The 21,300-nt window shown below is 50.6% G+C and overlaps 1 protein-coding gene across 1 annotated transcript in view; it reads left to right on the top strand.

Annotated features, from left to right (window-relative positions):
* The first annotated feature begins 586 nt into the window (after nt 1-586).
* Nucleotides 587-21,300, top strand: part of Hkdc1 (hexokinase domain containing 1) — a 41,124-nt gene continuing 20,410 nt past the window's right edge. Inside the window, exons 1-9 of the mRNA XM_028776861.1 lie at nt 587-735; nt 5,534-5,696; nt 11,662-11,810; nt 11,890-12,009; nt 13,835-13,930; nt 14,947-15,046; nt 17,023-17,206; nt 18,971-19,126; nt 20,340-20,573. Of these exons, the coding sequence (XP_028632694.1) occupies nt 673-735; nt 5,534-5,696; nt 11,662-11,810; nt 11,890-12,009; nt 13,835-13,930; nt 14,947-15,046; nt 17,023-17,206; nt 18,971-19,126; nt 20,340-20,573 (1,265 nt within the window). The 5' untranslated portion in view covers nt 587-672. The remainder of the gene's footprint in view (nt 736-5,533; nt 5,697-11,661; nt 11,811-11,889; nt 12,010-13,834; nt 13,931-14,946; nt 15,047-17,022; nt 17,207-18,970; nt 19,127-20,339; nt 20,574-21,300) is intronic.

The raw sequence follows: 21,300 nt of genomic DNA, 5'->3' as shown, positions 1-21,300 counted from the left end.
GTAGAGGGATTGTCTCAGTCTTATTTTTCTTTTTTCTTTCTGGAATCTGCAGGACCAGGAGATTGGTCAACCTTAGTTAAAATGGTGCCTCAGAAGCCAGGCAGTGGTGGCACATACCTTTAATCCCAGCACTCAGGAGGCAGAGGCAAGTGGATCTCTGAGTTCGAGGCCAGCCTGGTTTACAGAGTGAGTTCCAGGACAGCCAGGACTATACAGAGAAACAAACAAAAAACAGAACAAAAGATGGTGTCTAGGGGGACCAGGAGTCTACCTTGCTGAGAAGAGAGGAATCCTAGAACTGGGATTTAGTTCTTTGTTTTGCCCCCACAACTTCTCACAAGATTTTCCCTGGCTGAGTGGGTTTGGAGCACAGGCCTGAGCGTGTCACTTAGCAACAAGATTTTTGTGGTGCCCAGTTCTCAAATAGTCAAGTAACCCGTCAATCCCCAGCCTCCCCTCTGCTTGCCCACAGCTCCCACCACAGCCTCCTGTGAGACAATTGAGTGTGTGACAGAGGGAGGGACCAAAGACGGGCGAAGTTTAATCATTGAACCGAGCAGCTGGAAGTATTTAGTCCAGGCACCCACCTCCCTGCCCGAACTAGAGGCGTGCAGCACTCCGCAGCCAGAGAGTGTACGGAAGGCTTGTCTGGGAACAACCAAACTCGGGAACATGTTTGCAGTACACTTGGTGGCGTTTTACTTCACCAAGCTGAAGGAGGACCAGATTAAGAAGGTAAGGACTCTGGAGCTGAGATGTCTGGCCCAGTCTACACTGACAGACCCAACAGATTCCCTCTCAACAGCAAAAGGGATTAAGGCGCTGGGGGATGGAGTGGGGGATAGTTATAGTGGTAGAGTACTTGCCAAGCTTCTGTGAGGTCCTGGGTTCAAGACCCAGCATGGAAAGGAAAAAGTACTTAAGAGACTTTATTGGAAAAGATACCAGGAGCCAATACCAGTGAATGTCTCAGTGAGGAAGAGGTAGCAAGTGTCCCATGTTCCTTACTGTCCCGCGTCCTGGCTTTCAGTCAGAGCCTCTTGGCAAATAAGGGATATTGGAAGTCTTCAGAAAATTCCAGGAACTTTGTGCCCAATTCAGGGCCATTTAGGGGAGAGGCCACAATGGAAGTGAGCTGTTTATAAAGAATCAGAACTTGTAAAAGTGCATCTGATTATTTGCCTGTTTGAAATCACATAAAGGCACCAAGAGAAACGTGGGGTTTATTTTATTGTCTTGAGACGGGGTCTTTTTTGTGTGTGTGTTTTTTTTTTTTTTTTTTTTTTTTTTTTTTTCCGAGACAAGGTTTCTCTGTGTAGCCTTGGCTGTCCTGGAACTCACTCTGTAGACCAGGCTGGCCTCAAACTCAGAAATCCACCTGCCTCTGCCTCCCAAGTGCTGGGGTTAAAGGCGTGTGCCACCACTGCCCGGCGAGACAGGGTCTTATTATATGGCCCGCACTGGTCTGAGACTACAGTCTTAGTTTCCCAGTTGTAATTTTTAGCATGTCCTATTGTCCTAGTAATAGTGAGGATTTTTTGGCTACTTTGCCCCAGCTACAAAATCAAGATGGGCTATAGTTGACTGATGACGCCAGGATTCTCTCCTGGCAGCTAAAATGATGCCAGCCTGTGTCCCTGGTCACACTGGCTGCTGACAGCTACAAAGAGGAGGCATGTAGCATCTCTGTTGGCAATAGGAGTCCTCCAGGCAACCAGACTCAGCCAAGGGCAGCCAGGCACTAACAGTAAACTGAAATTGGCAGATGCCTCCTCTAGCCTTCAAAATTCGAAAGAGGAAGTGTGCCCCCTTGTAGCCCCCTTGTGCTAGTGGGTAGACTTCCCCTGTCTACAGTCGGCAAGAGCCAGGGCAAGCCAGAGAGTAGAAACCCATCTGCTTTAACTTTCATTCTGTCATTTGTTCGACTAGATTCCCAGAAGCCCCTCTGCTGACTGCTTGAGGGGTATAAAGTCCTCTGCAGCCCTGTTTCAGAATTCCTTGATGTTTCTACCTGCTGGGCAAAGAGGCCAGCCCTAAGGGGATTCTTTGAGACTGAGACCTTTAGTTTGCAGTTACATCATTTCCCTGACTCTATAGTGGCTGGCCTTTTGTGCTAGCCTGGGATAAAGCTGGAGCATGCTTGTCCACCTGCCCAGGAACAGGCTCAATGTATTCCAGAGCCTCTGCAAGAAGGGCCAGCCTTAGTCAATACCTGGGTTGAGTTCCCATCCTCACTGTGTAAAGCAAGAAAGTTGGGGTCCCCAGAAGCCACCCTAATCAAGAGCCCAGCAGGTCCCTTGGGCTTGTGAGTAGACTGGTTTGTAACCAGTCTGAATCAGAGCTTGGAGGACATTTCTCCACAGGTCGAAAACTGCTTGCCAAAAAGTACATTGTCTGAGTGGTAATTCAGTGGTTCCTGTCTGACAGTTTGCATACTTCCTGCCCCTGGAGTTGTCAAGGTCCAAGGGACATGCTTGCCTTCAAAGATTACTCTTTAGACCCTTACTCCGTGTTTGGAAAGCTCAGAATGACATGAAGACAAAAAGAAGGCCACTGACTGACATTCATTTCCTGTTCAATATATTGATGTATTTGACCTATTGGTAATGCTGGGTTGCACCCGGTCATTGACTCTCACAGATGGTTCATTCATAAGAACAGGGCAGATTGGGCTCTCTCTCTCTCTCTCTCTCTCTCTCTCTCTCTCTCTCTCTCTCTGTCTCTCTGTGTGTGTGTGTGTGTGTGTGTTCACAGTTTAGTATGTCAACATTGCAAAACTATGGAGATGTTCACTTGAACCCACCTTTAATTTCCCTCAAGTCCCAAGCCCTCGTGTGTGCACTGGAGGCAGCCCTGCGGTGTGCTCGCGGTGTGCTCGCGGTGTGCTCATGGTGTGCTCTTACGGTTAGGCTGGCACGCATTCTGCATCGGCTCTGATTGCCTCTGCACATATGTCTCCATTATCTCCATGATCAGCTTTCAATGTCTTCCCCGAGTCACATCAAGTCCGTGTGCCCTATGGCGTCTCACTTGTCCCTCTTGTTGGTTATTAGGAAGAGTTCAAAACACTCTTTCCAGCAACTAAAACATTACTGTATTAAGACAGTAGTATTGAGGTTCTCCCCAGAAACGACGCCCTGATTTAACCCAGCATACAAACCAAATTTCCTCAATGGGGGAAAACAAACTGCTGCAACAGTGGCATATATTTATTATTCTCCCTACTTGGGATCGTTTTCTGAGAATAAATTTCAGAAGTGAAATCAGTAGGTCAAAGTGTGGAACGTCTTTTATGACTCAGTTCGGAGTATGAGACCTTTGGACTGAGCGATCCTCTGGGTCCCTTCAGGCTCCTTCCTTTTATAACTGAGCAGCCTTGAGCTTTAAGGCTTGTCATCCACCCCTCTGAAGCTTGCCAGAGCTTCTGTTCTCTTCTGGTTGGAAGACTCTAAGGAAGTGGGCTTGGGCTCCTGTCACTCACGTCCTTGTGCCCAGGACATGTGTCCTGTTCACACATGCTCCAAATCACTGGATTGAAAATGGGGCTTTTTCATTTCTGTCCCGACATGCCTTGGGCTCCTCCTAGCAACTTTGCACCTTTAGGAAGATACAAAGAATAAAACAACACCCCCCCCCCCCGCCAAGTTGACATTCTTCCCTGACTAGTGCTCACCGAAAGAGCAACTCAAGATGCTAACTGATGGTTAGTTGGCAGCTTACCTGTGACCCCTGCCCACCCTGTCGTACACAGATGGCAGTCTGTGTGTGTCTGGAGAAGTTCTTTAGGCTCAGGCTGAGGGCAGTGGGTTCAGGCTCTGTCTGGGCTCTTTAGCAGGACAGTAAAGAATCAAGCAGAGTCCCGACATAGAGCAGTCTGTCCTTCCTCTGCCCCAATTACTTGGGTCATGCCCTTCCTACCCAGTTTTCTCCATATGTGCGAGTTTGTGCCAACCAATTAGTCATCAACTGCCGAGGAGGAAGGCCTAATGGAGCATGACCTGGTTACATCCTATCTTCTCAAGTGCACTGAAAGCTCAATTGTCCTCTGTTTGTTGGTGGGCCTCTGATAGTTTTCTGGCCTCTCTCTGCCCCTCTCCCCAGGCCCCAGAATCAGGGGGCCATTTTGCCATCTTGGGCCTCTGAGGCCTAGCTGAAGAAGACAAAGGTGATGTAAGGCCTGTACTTTTGGTGCAGGAGCTTGTGGGTGTGCCTGTGGAGTGTGGTAGTCCTGTCCTGTTGAGGCTCTGATCCTTGTCTGCCTCATCTTCAGCCACAGACTGAGATTTGACCACCTTAAAGGGTCATGGAGGGTGATGGGGTGATATCCAAAAAGACACTTTTTGAAGAATGCAACACATGTTCTCTGATTTGGATTCTGTTCTCCCTCCAGGAGTGTGCCTGGGCTCAGGCCTCCTTGGGATCCCCATGGGAGGAGATGATGTCAAATAAATGTAACAGGCTGTTTCCTCCAGACTATCTATAATCCTCCTCATGAGTTTGAGAATCCAGACTGGCATCAGCAGCTGACTGAGACACTTTCCTGCCATTCCTAATCTGTCATGTTACCATGAAGGGGACGGAATTCTTCAAGAGATTTTTATAACTCCCCATATTTCAGAGCAGTGGTCCTCCGCCTCTATCCTGGTTACTTAAATGACATCTCATTTTCAATGACAGTTTGACATGATTGGCTTCTCTGTCTGGAGGCTTCCCATAGCCCAGGCTGACCTTGACCTCCCTCTGTAGCCAAGGATGATTTTGAGCTCCTGATCCTCCTGCCTCCACCGCTGATGTGCTAGAATCACAGAAATAGGTCATCAGGCCAGGCTTTGATGTAGCTTTAAAAATTAGACTTACTTAGAGAGCCTCTGTCTCAAAAAGCAAAACAAAACATCTGCATTAGGATCACAGCACTACCTCACTCAAACTGTAACAGATGCAGAGAAGGATTGCAATTGGAAATCAAATTTCCTTCTAAGCTAACTAGCAGCCAATGAACAAAGGGCAATGTGTTTGGATATGTTGGTTGGATGGAAAAAAGCTTCCGCGGTAAGCCAGGCATGGCAACACAAACCTGCAATCCCAGGAGACGGAGGCAGGAGCATCACTAGTTTGGGGGCCACCTGGGCAACTTAGCAAGTTGTAGGCTACCCTGGTTTACATGGCTATGCAGTGAGACCCTGTCTCAAACAACAACAAATACAAAATTAGACAAAGAGAAAAGTGTAGATACCTGAGATTTGAGGTATGGCTAATCTTCACAGTGGAGAGAGAGTGGTACATGGCGACTCCCCACTCCCACCCCGACCCCACCCCGCCGCTTCCCAGGACTGAAACAGAAGAACTACTTCCACCTCAGTTTGCGCTTGACAGAAATCAACCTGCCCTATATCCAGCTCACATTCTGTTTTCTCACCTCCCTGCTGGCGATGTGCAGGTTAGGAACCTGCTCATAGAACTGGAGCTCACAGCCTCAGCTGGGAGGGCAAGCACCTGCAACAGCCAAACCTAGCCAACCCGACATCTGTTCCAGGTGGACAGGTTCCTGTATCATATGCGACTCTCGGATGAGACCCTTGAAGACATCATGGCCCGGTTCCAAGCCGAGATGGAGAAAGGCTTAGGGAAGGACACCAACCCCACTGCCTCAGTGAAGATGCTGCCCACGTTCGTCAGGGCCATTCCAGATGGCTCAGGTAAGCGGGGCTCAGGCTGACTGAGACCCCCTTCCCTCCGTTCCTATACCAGCTCCTTAGCTGATGAGTATCCGTTGCTTGCCTCCGTCCCTTTCCAACCTCTCATCTCCCTCTGTCCCAGTCCCACTAACTGAACACTTTTGGGGTTCGCAGCAGAGGCCCTTGGATTTCCCTCTGTCCACAGCATCCTCGCTCATTGTGTTTGCTCCCCTGCTGCAGAGTCTCCCCCACACCACCCCTGTTGTTGCACTTTGATTTTCCAGGTGAAGCCCAGAGATCACCCACTGCCTCTCACTAGGAAGCCCCATACGAGGATAGGGGCTTGTTAGAACCCTTTCCACAGTTGTGGGTGACAGTCTCCAGAAGCCAGGGCTTAGTTACCATACTGTTCTGAGCATTTCCTAAATACTAGCCCCTGACACAGGTGTTGAATGAATGGTATGTGGCCTTTTCTCCTGGGCCTTTAGATCCCAGGCTAGAAACAGTAAGTACTGAAAGGACCTGTGTGGGGAAGTAATACTATGCGGCCATCCAAGGAATCTGGGCTCCAGTCCAGCTCTGTCACACCTTAGAGACTTCAGGCAGCCATTAGCCTTGCTTCTTCATCTGTCAAATGGGAGAAGGTGACCCATCCATATACTGGGCTGGGTATCAAACCCAGGGCTTTGGCTCTTGGCTCTTTTTGCTCTTGGCTATGCTAGGCAAGTCCCTATGGCTGAGCCACAGTCTCAGCTCTTATGTATTGGGTTACTGTTGTTGTTCTGCTCTTGGGCATGAGCCCAGGAACTCTGAAGTAGTCCATCCAGGCCCAGATGATGACCCCAGTAAGTCTCCACTAGGACCTGGGTTCCATGTTTTCCTGAGCAAAAGATCTGTCCACCCATGGTGGCTCCTAAACACGGTCCCTGGAGACTCTGGTTACATTCCCATAGATATCATGGGTTAACACAGTACACATTCTGCTGTAGTTCACAAAGACAGAAGTTTGAAATAGGTCTCACTCGGCTAAAGTTACGTTGTCAGCAGGGCTGTATTCCTTCTGGAAACTTTGGAGACAGTTGAAGGAAGATTGATTTCTTGCCTTTTCCAGCATCTAGAAGCACCCATGTTCCTTGCCCTGCCCTTTTTCATCCTCAAGCCAACAGTGTGTCTTCAGATCTTTCTACAGCTCTGGCCCTCTGTGTCTCTCTTCCAAATCTGAAGGCCCTGTGATTACATCAGACCCACTGAGATAATCCAGGCTAATCTCCCAATGTAAAGGTCAGCTGATTCTGAGTCTGCCTGCAACCTACAACCTCGATTCACCATTGCCATATACCCTAATATAGACATATGACCTAGAGATCAGGATGTGAGCCTCTGGGGGAGAGGAGGGGCATCATTTGGCCCACCGCCATAGTCTAGTGCTCTCTTGAAGGATTTCTGAGTTTCCCACCCACCTTACCAACTTCAGTCCTGGCAAAGCCATAAGATAAAAAAGTAGTGCTGGTTTTTTCTTGAGCACACAGTGCCGTTGTAGAATGCTAAGGTCTCTCTGGCATGTGATCCTCCTCGAACATCATGGGGTGACAGCTGTTACTGGGTCTGACTGGAAAGCATGAGGCTTTCCCAGTTTTGGGGCATCCGTGCTCAAAGCCTTAGAGCTATTGAATGAACAAAGACTGAAGTTTGGGGTATTCTTAGGGGACCTCCAGTTGGATTAACAGAATTCTGGGGACCAGTGCTTGGGGGAGCCATTCATCCTTCTTTGCAGGGGGTGCTTGTGGGTAATGTACTACCTAGAGGAACATGTGATTCGAAGAGATGTATGTAACCCTATTCTGAAATCTGGGCGCTGCCACTGACACTAGAAGAGTGTGCTTTGGGGACTGTGGTCCTTGACAGGTCGTCTGGGGCCATCTGACTCCTGAGTCACGGGGCGTGTGTGGGGTGGTGAGGAGCGCCAGGTCTAAGTCCTCCTAACCTGTGCTGGGCATGGCTCCAAAGCAAGGGAAAGTGGCCTTGGGTAGTCTGGTGGCTGTGGGGCTGCTTCCTGAAGTTTAGAGATGAGACTCTTTCCCAAATTTTACATCTTTGTTCTCTTCGATCCAGGACACACACCCGGCATCACTATCCTCTGATAGCCTCTCATTCCATGATACAGTGCCATGCTATTCTGTGGCACCTAGGTCCCCCGGGCCCAGGGTCTCTAATAGTCAGAATGCCCTTGGCAACCCCTAGGACCACTGAACGTGGCACCAGTTTGTAGGTGTCAGTGGAAGAGCCAAGGGACTTCCTGCTTCCCCATGAAGACTGGCTTTTCAAATGTGTTGAATCAAACAGCAGACAGAGCCACAGGAGGAAGCCTGCAGTCTCGTCAGTGTGCCCATGAGCACAGGGGCCGTGTGCAACATGGAACTCTGGGCCCCTTAGTCAGGAAGCTAACACGGACCTTTCTTTATTAGGACCAAGGGACTAAGAGTGAGGGCTTTGTAGCTAGCATCTGTCTCCTTCCCAGCCACCAGGCAGTGCATGGACGACACCCATCTCAGATTGGAATGGGATGATTCTTTGTTCCTACAAAGCAGGCTGTCCCCTTGACCTCTGTCTCCACCCTTTGGTGGGCATCAGGGTGAGTCCTAAGGCCCGATGTGCTCATATAGACCAGGGTGACAAGTCCCAGGGCCACAGGACCTGGTTTTCATATTGCTGTGGCAGAAGATTCAAATGCACCAGGGCAATTACTAGACATGGTTTCCACGTCTTCCTCTGGGGAATACGGGCCTCCAGAAATCTCTGTATTTGGTCTCCAGGTGCCCGTAGGAGACACTGTACTAGGAAGTAGGAAAGAAGCGGAGGTACACACCCCAGCAGTGACTTAGGGAACATTAGGTTTCAAATCTGGGACAAATGACTGAGAGCCATGTTAAATGGGCTACCCACCAGGTTCTCCAGGTATCCCTCAGTCCCCATCTGTCTCAGGGCCCTCCTGGCTGGCATACCCAGCCCCCTCCCCCAAATTCTCCAGCCCAGGGGGCTGAGCTGTGCTTTCCTATATAATCCAACCTCTTTGGTTACCCACCCTCTTTGTGCCTTTGGGTCTCCAGGCTGCTGCACCTGGTTCTCCTCTCTTCTTCTCTCCCTCCCCCTGTCCTTCTCCCACACAGTGCAACTTAGGGCCATGTCCACTCTGGACTCTCCCATTATCTACAATAAACCGTCCTCACCATCCCTAAGAGCAGCCATGGCCTTTCCTTTTTATTTTTTTATTCAGGGAAACGAACCCCACCTCCCCACCTCGGGAGGTTGTTTTCTTTTGTGCATGGTTGTGTGCATGTTGGCATACATGTACGTGAGTATGGGTGCGTGTGTGTACGTGAGTGTGGAGGTCAGAGGTTACTCTCAGGGATTTCCTCAATAGCTTCTCCTCAATAGCTGTCTCTAACTGAACCTAGTGTTTACTGATTGGCTAGAGTGGGTGGCTGCCAAATCTCAGGATCCTCCTCTCTGACTTCATGTGCCACAGCGACTAGCCAGTAGGTGCTGGGGATTGAACTTAGGTCCCTAGGTTTGTGCAGCAATCCCTCAATTTACCAACGGCCTTCTCAGTAGCCCCTGCAGAGGAAGGCCATTTTCTTTTTTCTTTTTTTTGGTTTTTCGAGACAGGGTTTCTCTGTATAGCCCGGGCTGTCCTGGAACTCACTCTGTAGACCAGGCTGGCCTCGAACTCAGAAATCCACCTGCCTCTGCCTCCCAAGTGCTGGGATTAAAGGTGTGTGCCACCACTGCCCAGCAATGTGTAGCCCAGGCTGGCCTCGAACTCATGATCCTCCTGCCTCTGCCTCCTTCAGCAAATCCTACTGGTATGTGCCACCACAACTGGCGGCCATTTTCTTAATAATTGCTATGAAAGGCTGTCCTTACCACTCTCTCTAGTCCTGCCTGGGCAGGGCCTCCCTCCCCCAGGGTCCAGGAAGTCATTTCTCCGAGATTAGAGTCATACCACATGGAAGGGATCATACCACATTGTTTCCACTGAAATGACATCTTGAGTCACACGGTGAGCGAGGTGTTTGCACAGTGATAAGGACAGAGGGAGGAACTGACACTAACCAGTTCTCAGCTTGCTACCTCGAATCCCTGCAGTGGAACAACACCCACTGGCTGGAGGCCTTTTTCAAAACTCTCAATCAGATTTGCCCTTGCCTTCCTTAAACTCTCTCTATGGCTCATTCTCACCATCTGTGACTCAATCCCATCCCCCGCTGGGACACACTCTCCTCTCCTCTCTGCCTGGCTGCTGACTGACTCCCTCTGTGGGGAACTGGAGGGTTCTCACCTTTCATGTGTGACCCTACTCCCGTACTCCACAGGCCTCCCTCCCCACCTCCTTGCTCCCTCCCCACCCCCACCCCCCAAGCTTCCCAAGCAGAGTATTTGTCTGATTTAGCACCGTACTTCTGATAAGCTCCTCAGGGGGCTCACACCTTCTCAGGGGGCTCACACCCTGTCATCTTTGCACCTGACACTGATTATGGAGTAAGTGCTCCGTGAATATTTGCATGACTTCCTCCTCCCGACTGCCCCACTCCCCGACAGAATAACCAGAGTGAGCGCCTGTCAGTGTGGATGAGATAAATGCATAGGATTTTGTGTCTGGATTCCTTGACCCAGTAATAAACCTTAAGCCACTCCCTCGGGCGCCGTTCAGTGCTAATCTAGGGAGATAATCTCTGCTTGCTTCCACTGAAACAAAATTCCAGCAGGCTGGGTCTATAAATGATTGACATCTTAGCTAGCCAGGGGGTGTGCTCAGGAATGCAGAGTTCCAGGCCGTTCCTCTGACTCAGCCGGCTAGGTTTCCAGAGAGGTACATGTGTGACAGTTTGCACAGCGCTATTCTGGTCAGCTAAGCATCACCCTTCTAACTCTCAGATTGCCAGAACAGAGAAACCTCTGGAACATAGTCCGGGCGTGTTTGTCATGGAAAGACTGAGACGGAAGCACACAGATCTCTGGGAAATCCTAAAGCGGGGACCTCTCTGCACTCAGCTTTGGGGGAACTGGGGACCTCCTCCCTATGTCTTCTGCTTTTGCTGTCTGCTAGAGATGTTCTTGGGCATCACCTCTCATGGCTCAAGAGCGGCAATAGACTGTCCAGCTGACCCTCGCTATACAGGACGCCAAGGTTGCCATGTTGTGACATCAGACCCTGCTATTGGGGTTTGCAGGCATGGGCTTTCCTTTCTGTGTGCACACCTGGCCTATGAAACCACCCTGCGGGCAGATAGTTCTTTATAAATACATCTAGAACTTCCCATACATGTGACTGACATCAAAGGGACTGTCGAGGGTCCTGCATAGGTGTCATCAGTGTGTGGTGCCTCTCCCAGTACACGTATCATTCTGTGTCTCCTTCTGTAGCATCCTTCTTGGGCCAGCTGGGTGCAGGACCATCTGCTCCTATCGGAGAGATTGTGCACCCCTACCCCTAAATTAAGTATTCTTGGCATCCTAATGTCAACCATCTGGTCCCTGCTGCTGTTCCCTCTGGACTGTTTTCCTTCGAGGACCGGGGCTTGTGGGAGGCTGGCTTCTCTTTGCTGTACCCTTCTCTAGCTCATGTTGGTGATTGGTACAACAGCTTCCTTCCTAGATACAGCATCTGGGTATAGGCTTTGCTCTTGAGGCTCTTTGTCAGACACACACCCTTTGCTCACAAGATGGGGTCACATGTGCCTTTTCCCAGCGAGCTTGCTCATCCTCTCCAGCCTGACCAAGTGGAGCAGAATCAGGTAGACCCGGCTCCCGTTCCAGCTCTGCCCACTCCTGTGTGGAGCAGACTGAAGACCATTCTCCCCAACCCTCAGGCTATGATGCTACTAATCCACAGGGGGTTGTGACACTGGACAGCGCTTGCTGTATGTCCGGCTTTTTACCACAGGAGAATCTTCACAGATCGGGTGACTGTTTTCATTTCTCATAGAAAATGGGGAATTCCTTTCCCTGGATCTCGGAGGATCCAAGTTTCGGGTCTTGAAGGTGCAAGTCTCCCAAGAGGGCAAGCAAAATGTCCAGATGGAGAGCCAGTTCTACCCAATGACCAATGAAATCACCCGTGGGAATGGCACGGAGGTACTGGCAGGAGGGATGGGCCTGGGTACCAGCCACGAGAGGCGGCACCTCAGCCCTGTGCCTGTGTTCTTTCTGGCAGCTCTTTGACTACGTAGCCGACTGTCTGGCAGATTTCATGAGGACCAAAAATCTGACGCATAAGAAGCTGCCTCTAGGTTTCACCTTTTCTTTTCCCTGCAGACAGAATAAGTTGGAAGAGGTAAGACGGGAGGGTGGGAGCGTGTGGATGCATGCAAGAAGCAGCATGGAATTCTGGTCTGTTGGTCTTTCTGTCTTCTGCTGATGTGAGACAGAACGGGGTGACATGGGCTCTTGATTTCTGTGCTTCACGTGCACAGCTCGAAGGGATGGGATGCTTTAGGTAGTTCTAAGGAGGGCTCGTTGGGCCCTAAGTGCACATCTCAAGGCCGCCTGGAGATGCAGTGCTGGCCTAGAGTCATGGATATCCCCCTGCCTCTGTCTCATGGCACCTAAAGTTGGAAGCCACTTCATTTCTTCTGATATTGCCTGAGCCTATGAAGGCAGAAGTGGCCTGCTGTGGCCTCAAGGTGGCAGTGTGGCACAAAAAGCCAACTGTGGGTCTGAGTTCTGCGGTGGGTCCCATTGGAGCTCCTGGAGTATTTTCCTGTCTATTTCTTCATTCATAACTTAGGGGATTAGAAGAGGGGTGTCTGGGGGAGTTTGTGGGCTTGGGCTTAGTTGCTGTCGACTGGGTGGGTGGACTTTGGCAAGTCTGTTAATCTCCAAGTTTCTCTTCTCATCTGGGGTTGGGGGGAAGCCTGTAATTCCTTGTGAATTTAGATAAGAAACGCCATTTGTAAGTAATGATCGTTCATTCAACTTGAGAACCATTTTTCCAAGTTGAAATTAAGTTCTGCAGGAAGTCCCTATAAGGTGGCACCGAGCTAGTTCTGGGGGACCTACAACTTGTGCATTCTATACACACCACCATGGTACCCTAGCCCAGGGTGTGAGAGGAGGGGTCAGAGGGGTCACTCTCCTATCAGTTCCCTGTGCAGCTGGAAGTGGGGGAGGGGAAGTGTGCAAGTGTGCTTGTGGGTTCTATTATATGAATAAGGAACTCCTGGCTCCCGTGTGTTGTGAGTCAGAGTTCAGGCTCTTCAGCATTTGTGCTTCTGGTGACAGAGATAAGGAGTAAAGAGGGCTGGAGAGATGGCTCAGCTGTTAAGAGCACTGACTGCTCTTCTGGATGTCATGAGTTCAAATCCCAGCAACCACATGGTGGCTCACAACCATCTATAATGAGATCTGATGCCTTCTTATGGGGTGACTAAAGACAGCTACAGTGTACTTACATATAATAAATAAATAAAAACCTTTGGGCCGGAGTGAGCGGGACCATAGCGAGACGGAGAAGGGAAGGGGGGAGAGAAAGGAAAGGTATTTCTGTTTCTAAAATATTCCCCCAAGGCAACATTAAAGAAAATCTCTTTGTAAGAGATGGAATAAACCCAAATGTCTCTCAGCTGATGAACAGATTAAGGGAGGGCACCCCTGTACAGTGGAATACTGTTCAGCCATCAAAAGGAAGCCATTCTGTCATCTGTGGGAGTATATGGGAATATTAAACTCAGTGAAATAAGTCAGGCACAGAGGACAAACTACACATCTCTCATTTTGTTTTCTCAAGACAGTGTTTCTCTGTGTTGTAGCCCTGGCCATCCTGGAACTCACTCTGTAGATCAGGCTGGCTCACAGACATCCATCTGCCTCTGCCTCTGCCTTCTGGGTCTTGCTTTTGAAATCTAGATAAGTCTCATTACAGAAAACCGTGTGTAGTGTTTGTGGAGGTTGCCCTGATTGGATCGCACTGAACCCGTCTTCCATACCCCTTAAATCCATGCAATTATCAGGCATCAATTAGAAAGAAAATCAAACCCCAGAGAATCAGAGTGATTGAACAGAGAGAGCAGAGCCCGTGGGGCTCAGAGCCAGGGCTGTCTGCCTGCTGCAGCGCAGCCTGAACACCTCCCTCCGTACACTGACCAAAAGCATCCTCACAGGGCTTCCTGCTTTCATGGACCAAGAAGTTCAAAGCCCGGGGAGTTCAGGACACAGACGTGGTGAGCCGCCTGGCAACCGCCATGAAAAAGCACAAGGTAAGAAGGGGTTCACCTTGGTGTGAAGCCTCCTAGTCCTTGGCTTGGGGACCTTTGTAGTACATCCTTCTGGAAGGAGAACTTGGCAGGGTCCCCTTTGTAGTGAAGATGAGTACAGGCCTTCTGGAGAACCACAAGAGGCAGACAACCATTTTATTGCCTGGGGCCCTAGATGTTACAACCTGCCTTCCTTGGAAGGTTAACCTGAGCTGGGGCTGTGTTTAAGCCCCGCCTTGCCTCCTCTTTAGGGTGGAGTGTAGTGGTGAAATCACGTGCACGTGTATTGGGGGCAATTTCTAGTTAACCAACCAGCACACAGATTCCAAAGAGCCCGAAGAACACCGTTCATAGCTGTCTATGCTTGCTTTCTGACAATATTTTACAATCATTTATATAGCAGCAAAAGTAAGAGAGAGACAAAGAATCCCAGACACTTAAAAGCTAAACTATTTGTCACCTGATGAGAAGAGGGGCTGTTCTTATCGTTCTCGGCTGAGCTGGTGGGTGCGCCTCTAGAATGGGGGCTGGTGTGCCATATGGAACTCTGATCCCCTGACCTCAAAGGAGGACTTTGATGTGTCGTCGTCCAATTCTTTCTTCTCACTTTAAAACAGCCCTCCAGTTCTGAGGGAACCATTGTACAATGACTGGCCAGTGTAGGAAATCCATGTGAGACAGATGGGTTTTGGTCAAGCCCATGCTTGCTGCCTCCCAGAGCCCTGTGGACCAGGAATGACATGTTTTCTTTTAGAAATAACCATTATTCCCAGGACAGATATGTTTTCCATTATCTCCCCGAGGGGTAAATGCCAGGGGCTGCCCATAGAGTCCCCTCCACAGAAGCCATTCCCTCAGTGCAGAAACATAAGCCCCTCCCCCCTCCCCTAGACTCGGAAACTTCACAAAGTCTGTTTCTTGCAGGCAGTGTCTAGTGATGATGTTCCCTGTTGGGGGGGTGGGGGTGGGGAGAGTACAGCTTCCCACCACTGAGACCCGTGAGGCCTTCTGTTCACCAGGACCTGGACGTGGACATCCTGGCCTTGGTTAATGACACTGTGGGGACCATGATGACTTGTGCTTATGATGATCCCAACTGTGAAGTCGGCGTTATCATCGGTAACTCAGTGGGCTTGGAGGAGGGAGGGGGACGAGGTTGGGGCTGAGTTTGAGTAAAATCTAAACAAATATGAAGGGCACTGCCACTTTTCTGCAGAACAACACGGAGAGATGAGAAACCTGCATCTACATCACCTTCTCTCTCTCTCTCTCTGCCCTTCCTCCCTCTGTCCATCATTCCTCCCTCCCTCCATCCTCCCTTACTCTGTCTATCCCTCCTGCCTCCTTCCATCCTCCCTCCCTCGGTCCTTCTGTCCTCCTTCCCTCCATCCTCCCTCCCTCGGTCCTTCCATCCTTCCTCCCTCTATCCTTCCTCTCTCTGTCCATCCACGCTCCCTCCCTCCATCCTCCTTCCATCCTCCTTCCATCCTCCTTCCATCCTCCCTCCATCCTCCCTCCATCCTCCCTCCATCCTCCCTCCATCCTCCCTCCATCCTCCCTCCATCCTCCCTCCATCCTCCCTCCATCCTCCCTCCATCCTCCCTCCATCCTCCTTCCATCCTCCCTCCATCCTCCCTCCATCCTCCACCCCCTCCTATTGTGAAAAGTATTTAATAAATCCTGACCCGGGGCTCCTTCCCATTTTAATGGTTTATGTTCCTAGATGAAAGACACACACATCTTTATATGTTAACAAGCCTTGTACAGCACAGCAGCTGAGCAACTGCCTGCCCTCCGTGCTGTTAGAATCTACTTTTCCATCCATTAGTATTTACTGTTTACTATGTTCCGTCTGGGCTGCTCTTAACCCAATTGGGCAGCCCTCTGGGCCGCTCTCCTGGCCCTTAGACCGCGGTGACTCACCTTGCTTCTCTAACCTGGAAAGCTAAACCCCGCCCATGTCTCTTCTCCCCAGCCATTGGCTACTGGCATCTTTATTTACCAATCAGAATTAACTGGGGGCAGGGTTCCTTAGGCTATATGCAGACTACATCCAAATCTTGGAGCCCAGCACTTAGCAGTACAATAAACAGTAAAAGACAAAACCACAACACCTCCCTTGCATTCATCCTCCCTCTCTCCATCTTCCATCCATCCATCCATCCATCCATCCATCCATCCTCCTGTTTTCCTCTTCCCCTCCCTCCTCCCTCCCTCGTCATTCATCTTCACCCCCTATCCATTCTCCCTCCATCCATTCTGTCTCTCCCCATCTCCATCCCCGGCCCCCTCCTTCCCTCTCTCGACTCTTCATGCTGTGCTGGCTCTGTGCTCAGTGCTGGCTCACAGTGAACCTCCCTGGACTCTCCTGTGTATGTTGAGAAGTGCAGCGGAAGCTGGACATAATAGCTCCCGTCTGTAATCTCGGCCTTCATGGACTGGAGACAGGAAGATTGCTTTAACTTTGATGTCAGCCTGGGCTACTTAGTGAGTTTCAGGCTAGCCTGTGTTTAAGACTATGCTCCCATCTTGGGCTGGAACTGAGACTGATTCCCAGGACAAGGGTAGAAGTAGATATAACCTGTCCAGAGGCCACTGAACTGTTGGCAGAGGTGCAAACAGGGCCTGAGACACGAAAGTTAGGGGCCGCAGTATCCAGCAGCTAGGGGGAGCCTGTGAGAAGGCAGCTGGGGGCATAATATATTCAAGTAATATTTTTGAGACAGGGTTTTATCTGTAGACCAGGCTGGCTGGCCTTGAACTCACCATCCTGCTGGCTGGATTAACAGGGTGTGTGTGTGTGTGTGTTGGGGGGTTGGTGCATGCCAGTGTATGCCACCATTCCTGGCTCCTACACTGCACTCAGATAGCGATGTCTCTGCCTCCCATTCCTCTGCCAGGGGCACTTTCTGATTTTCTAAAAGGGGTTCCTTGGCCTGGTTTTCCTAAGCTGAGTGGGTGTGGGGGTTTGACCACTTGAACCGCTTTAAGCTCCTAACGTTTCCAGGACCCCCACTTCACACTGAGACAGGCACGTGCCAATCACGGCATCACCTGCTGTTGTCCCATCTGTCTGTCTCTGGTCCGCTCTCCAGGAACAGGCACCAACGCATGCTACATGGAGGACATGAGTAACATCGATCTTGTGGAAGGGGACGAGGGAAGGATGTGTATCAACACGGAGTGGGGGGCCTTCGGGGACGACGGGGCTTTGGAGGACATCCGCACCGAGTTTGACAGAGAGCTGGACCTGGGCTCACTCAACCCCGGAAAGCAGCTGTGAGTGCTCCTTTGTTAGCATCCGGGTATCAGCACCTGGCAGTCCCTGCTCACTCAGGCTCTCTCTGTACCCCAGAAGGTCAGTCCCCACAGCGAGTCAGTCCCCCTAGATCCTAACCACAATTCTTATGCAGTCCATAGTTCTGGGGTATGTATGCGCATCCAAGGCTCTACCGATAAGGCTGAGAACCAAATGCCATGCTTCTGTCTTGGAGTATGTAGGTGAGTGTGCACTGAGGAAAGCCAGGCACAGAAATCGCAGGACTCTGCCCAGGGCTTCCTGTGTATGCTTCCTTGGGGCTTCCCAGCCACCCGACATCCTCAAGGGCCTCGTCACAACAGCCACCATGTCTGCTGTTTGGCCACGCCCCTCTAGAGCTTCAGCCAATGGCCTGCAGACCAGCTGCTCTGGCGCCTGCTGCTGCTCTTTGCCTCGTGCTGAGGTTCCTCCAGGCTCACGACACAGCTGGCTTTGCTGTCCTTTCTACATGTTGTGCCTTCCGCACCCTTTACAGTTCATCGCGTTTTCTCTGGCTGGGCCCGATACCCGCACATAGTTCCTTCCCTGTCACTATGAGCCGTTACAAGCCAAGGCAGCGATGCTCATTGGACTATGGTTTCCGTTTATCTCTGCTTCACTCCGAAGAATTCCCACTTGAATCCAACCTGAATTTCATTTGCTTGCCTTCTGTGTCTTCAATGTTTAAGATGATTATTTTTGAAAAAAATTAGTTTTTATTTGTGTGTGTATATATGTACAACATGTGTACACATGCACACGTGCAGGGGTAAATGCAGGTGCCCACAGAGGCCAGAAGATGGCATTGGACCGGCCCTCTCCCTGGAGCTGGAGTTACAGGTGCTTGTGAGCTATCTGATGTCGGTGCTGGGAACTGAATTCAGGTCCTTTGGAAGAGCAACACATGCTCTTAACCACTGAGCCATCTCTCCAGACCCAATGGTCTAAGAGTTTTTATATTGCAATATATAAGTCTGGTTAGAACAAATAGTTCTGGAAATTGCATCTTTCTATATTTGAAGACTAACAGTTGTATTATTGTTCAGCCCAGGAAACAGTCCAATGTAGAGGCTTAGAGGGAAGGGCCACCTCCTGAGGTCTTCCATCTGTGTCATGGTGGGCCTTCTCTGGATTCTCCAAGCTTCATATCAGCCTTCCGTTACTACAACAGATGTCTAAGCTAGTCAGCTTGTAAAGGTTCACCTGGCTCACAGTTTGGGAAGTTCCTCACCTACCTACTCCAAGAGCAGAAGCGTGACATCTGGATTATAGCCTTATGACCAGCTGGCTTCACTGCTTTTGGGCCCGTGGCCAGGGAACATGTTATAGTGGATATATGTGGGGGAGGAAACCATTTACCTCATGACTGGGTGTGACACAGAGAGAGGGCTAGGGTCCCACTTTCTTCTTCAGGAATATGTCCCTAATGGTGGGTGAGGTGCCACCACCTCCCGAATATAGGCTAAGTAGCAGGCCTTTTACAAATCGGCCTTCAGTGGACATTCCGGACTGAAATCTTAGCACCAGGTTCTCTGAGACAGAACCTCAATGTGGGGGGGTTAGAACCACCCGGATCTTTGCTCTGATGTCACGTGATGGTCGAGTGAACTTAGGAAAATAGAAATCTGAAGCACTGTGGTTCCTCACAGTCAAAGTAGGAATGGCTCCCCCACGCAATGGCGCTTGGGAGCCCACGCTGTTTAGTCTGAGGGGTCGCTCGCACTGACCCGTTCATCCCATCGCAGGTTCGAGAAGATGATCAGCGGGCTGTACATGGGGGAGCTGGTCAGACTCATCTTGCTGAAGATGGCCAAAGTCGGTCTCCTGTTTGGGGGTGCAAAATCTTCCGCTCTCCATACGAAGGGCAAGATCGAAACGCAGCACGTCGCTGCCATGGAAATGTAAGCTGCTGGGCTGTCCCTCCTTCCCGCCTCTGTAGAGGGCTTGGGTGTCCCCCTCCTTCCTGCCTCTGTGGAGGGATGGGGTGTCCCTCCTTCCCACCTCTGTGGAGGACTGGGGCATCCCCTGCTGCCCGACTCTGCGGAGGGCTGGGGTGTCCCTCCTTCCCGCCTCTGTGGAGGGCTGGGGCATCCCCTGCTGCCCTGACTCTGCAGAGGGCTGGGGTTGGTGGCCACAGTGCCATGTACTCAGGTGATGGAACAACAGTGGGGACCAGACTTCCTCCCTCGCAGGGGGTTTCAGTCCTGGGCTTGGCTTCAGACAACTAGAAGTCTCTGATGTGGCTCAGTGTCACACCCTTGTGGGTCACTAGCCAGGGACTGCACTGGCAGAAAGCCACCTACTTGCCATGATTTCCTGCCTTCTTCTTCCCTTGAATGCTGACTAGTAATAATTTGGGTGTGTGTGTGTGAGTGTCACAGATCCCTTGAGAAATTCAAGTCAAGTCCTGGATACTTACCCCAAATTGCACATTTGCGTATAGTTTTGCTTATGATATGGTGGCACCCGTGTATCCTGTATGGTGCAGAGTTCCTAAGCCCTGCTGTAAAAACCTGAGTCTTTTCTATGGGCTCCCAACATGGCTGCCTTCAAATCTGCTGACTTGAGTTTTTACACTCAAAGCCCCGCAATGGCATGATGAAGGAGCTTAGCTCAATCAGGTCAGAAACCTGCTCCTCGGGCATGGAACCCCCAGCCCTACCCTGAGCCCTGCAGTCAGTCTAACGTGTAGAGTTCACATCTGCCCAGAGCTTGGCAGGGATGAACCCTGAGTGGCAGTAGAAGGTGGGGTGCTTAAAAATGTGGGCTCTGAAATTTAACTGCCAGAGTCCAGGCTGCGGCTCCAGGACAAGGAGCTTTGTGAGCAGAGAAAAGCCACTCACCCCCTGTCTCAGCCCTCTCACCTGCACCCTCTTCTAAGAAGTCCTTCCCTCCGGGTTCCTGTGACCATCGGATGAGTTGACTTGCGTGCCAGAGCCTTAGCAGGTACCTGGCGTGAAGTGGTACATGGTAGCAGCTCTATTCACTGCTGATGCTGTCTTTGGCTATACTGTGTGCTCATGAGACGGTGCACACCATCCCGAGAGCACACGTCCCAGGAGGACACCCACAGCATGGGGAAGTGTGGGCCTCTCATTCTTGTCCCCTGGCTAGGAGTAAAGAAGGCCTGGCTAACACGAGAGAGATCCTGGTGGATTTGGGCCTGGACCCCTCTGAGTCAGACTGCATCGCCGTCCAGCACGTATGCACCATCGTCTCTTTCCGCTCGGCCAATCTCTGCGCGGCCGCTCTGGCCGGCATCCTGACTCGCCTCCGAGAGAACAAGAAGCTGGCCCGGCTCCGCACCACAGTGGGCATGGACGGAACCCTCTACAAAACACACCCTCAGTAAGTGCCACCCACCAACCTGTATCCCGGCGCTCAGTCGCCCCTGGAGCTGAGCCCCAGTGCTCCCTCAGGTCTATGTTACATATCTGTGCAGTTGGAATCAGCTCCCCCTTACTAGTTCTAAGATTTCAAGGGAAGACTGAGCAAAATCTGCATTTACACAGTTAGCCAGGTGCTTTGGGGAGTCACTTGTAGAGAGACAGGCGGGTAGCTGGATGTGCTGGTGCAGACCAGTAATTACAGAACTCAGAGGGGCCAATCGGGCAGCAGCAGTATCTCTACTGTGGATGAGGGCGGAGCAATGGAGATTTCCACTGTAAGGAGACAGGAAGAAAGCAAACCTGAGGGGGCTATGCAGCAAGGCCTATCTCAAAAAAAGTCTGTTAAAGCTATTACCTAATTAGAAAGACCCCGTATCTATCTCTCTATCTATCTACCTACCTATCTATCTACCTACCTATCTATCTATCTATCTATCTATCTATCTATCTATCTATCTATCTATCTGTCTATTTATGCATGGATTTCTGTGTTCATTCATTCATCTTGTGTGTCCATCTCCCCGTCTGTCTGCCTATCTGTGTATCTATGTGTCTTCCTACCTTTCCGTCTGTCCTCTTTCTAGCCATCTTTCTCTCCACTCTCTAGGTAATCCCCAGGACATAGCAATACTGAAAAGTCAGAGATACCCACCATTGATGGGGAAAACTCAGTGATGGCAGATGTC

This window comes from Grammomys surdaster, unplaced genomic scaffold, assembly GCF_004785775.1.
Source record: "Grammomys surdaster isolate TR1022 unplaced genomic scaffold, NIH_TR_1.0 273, whole genome shotgun sequence".
NCBI lineage: Eukaryota > Metazoa > Chordata > Mammalia > Rodentia > Muridae > Grammomys > Grammomys surdaster.
This window is presented reverse-complemented; position numbering and strand designations above follow the sequence as displayed.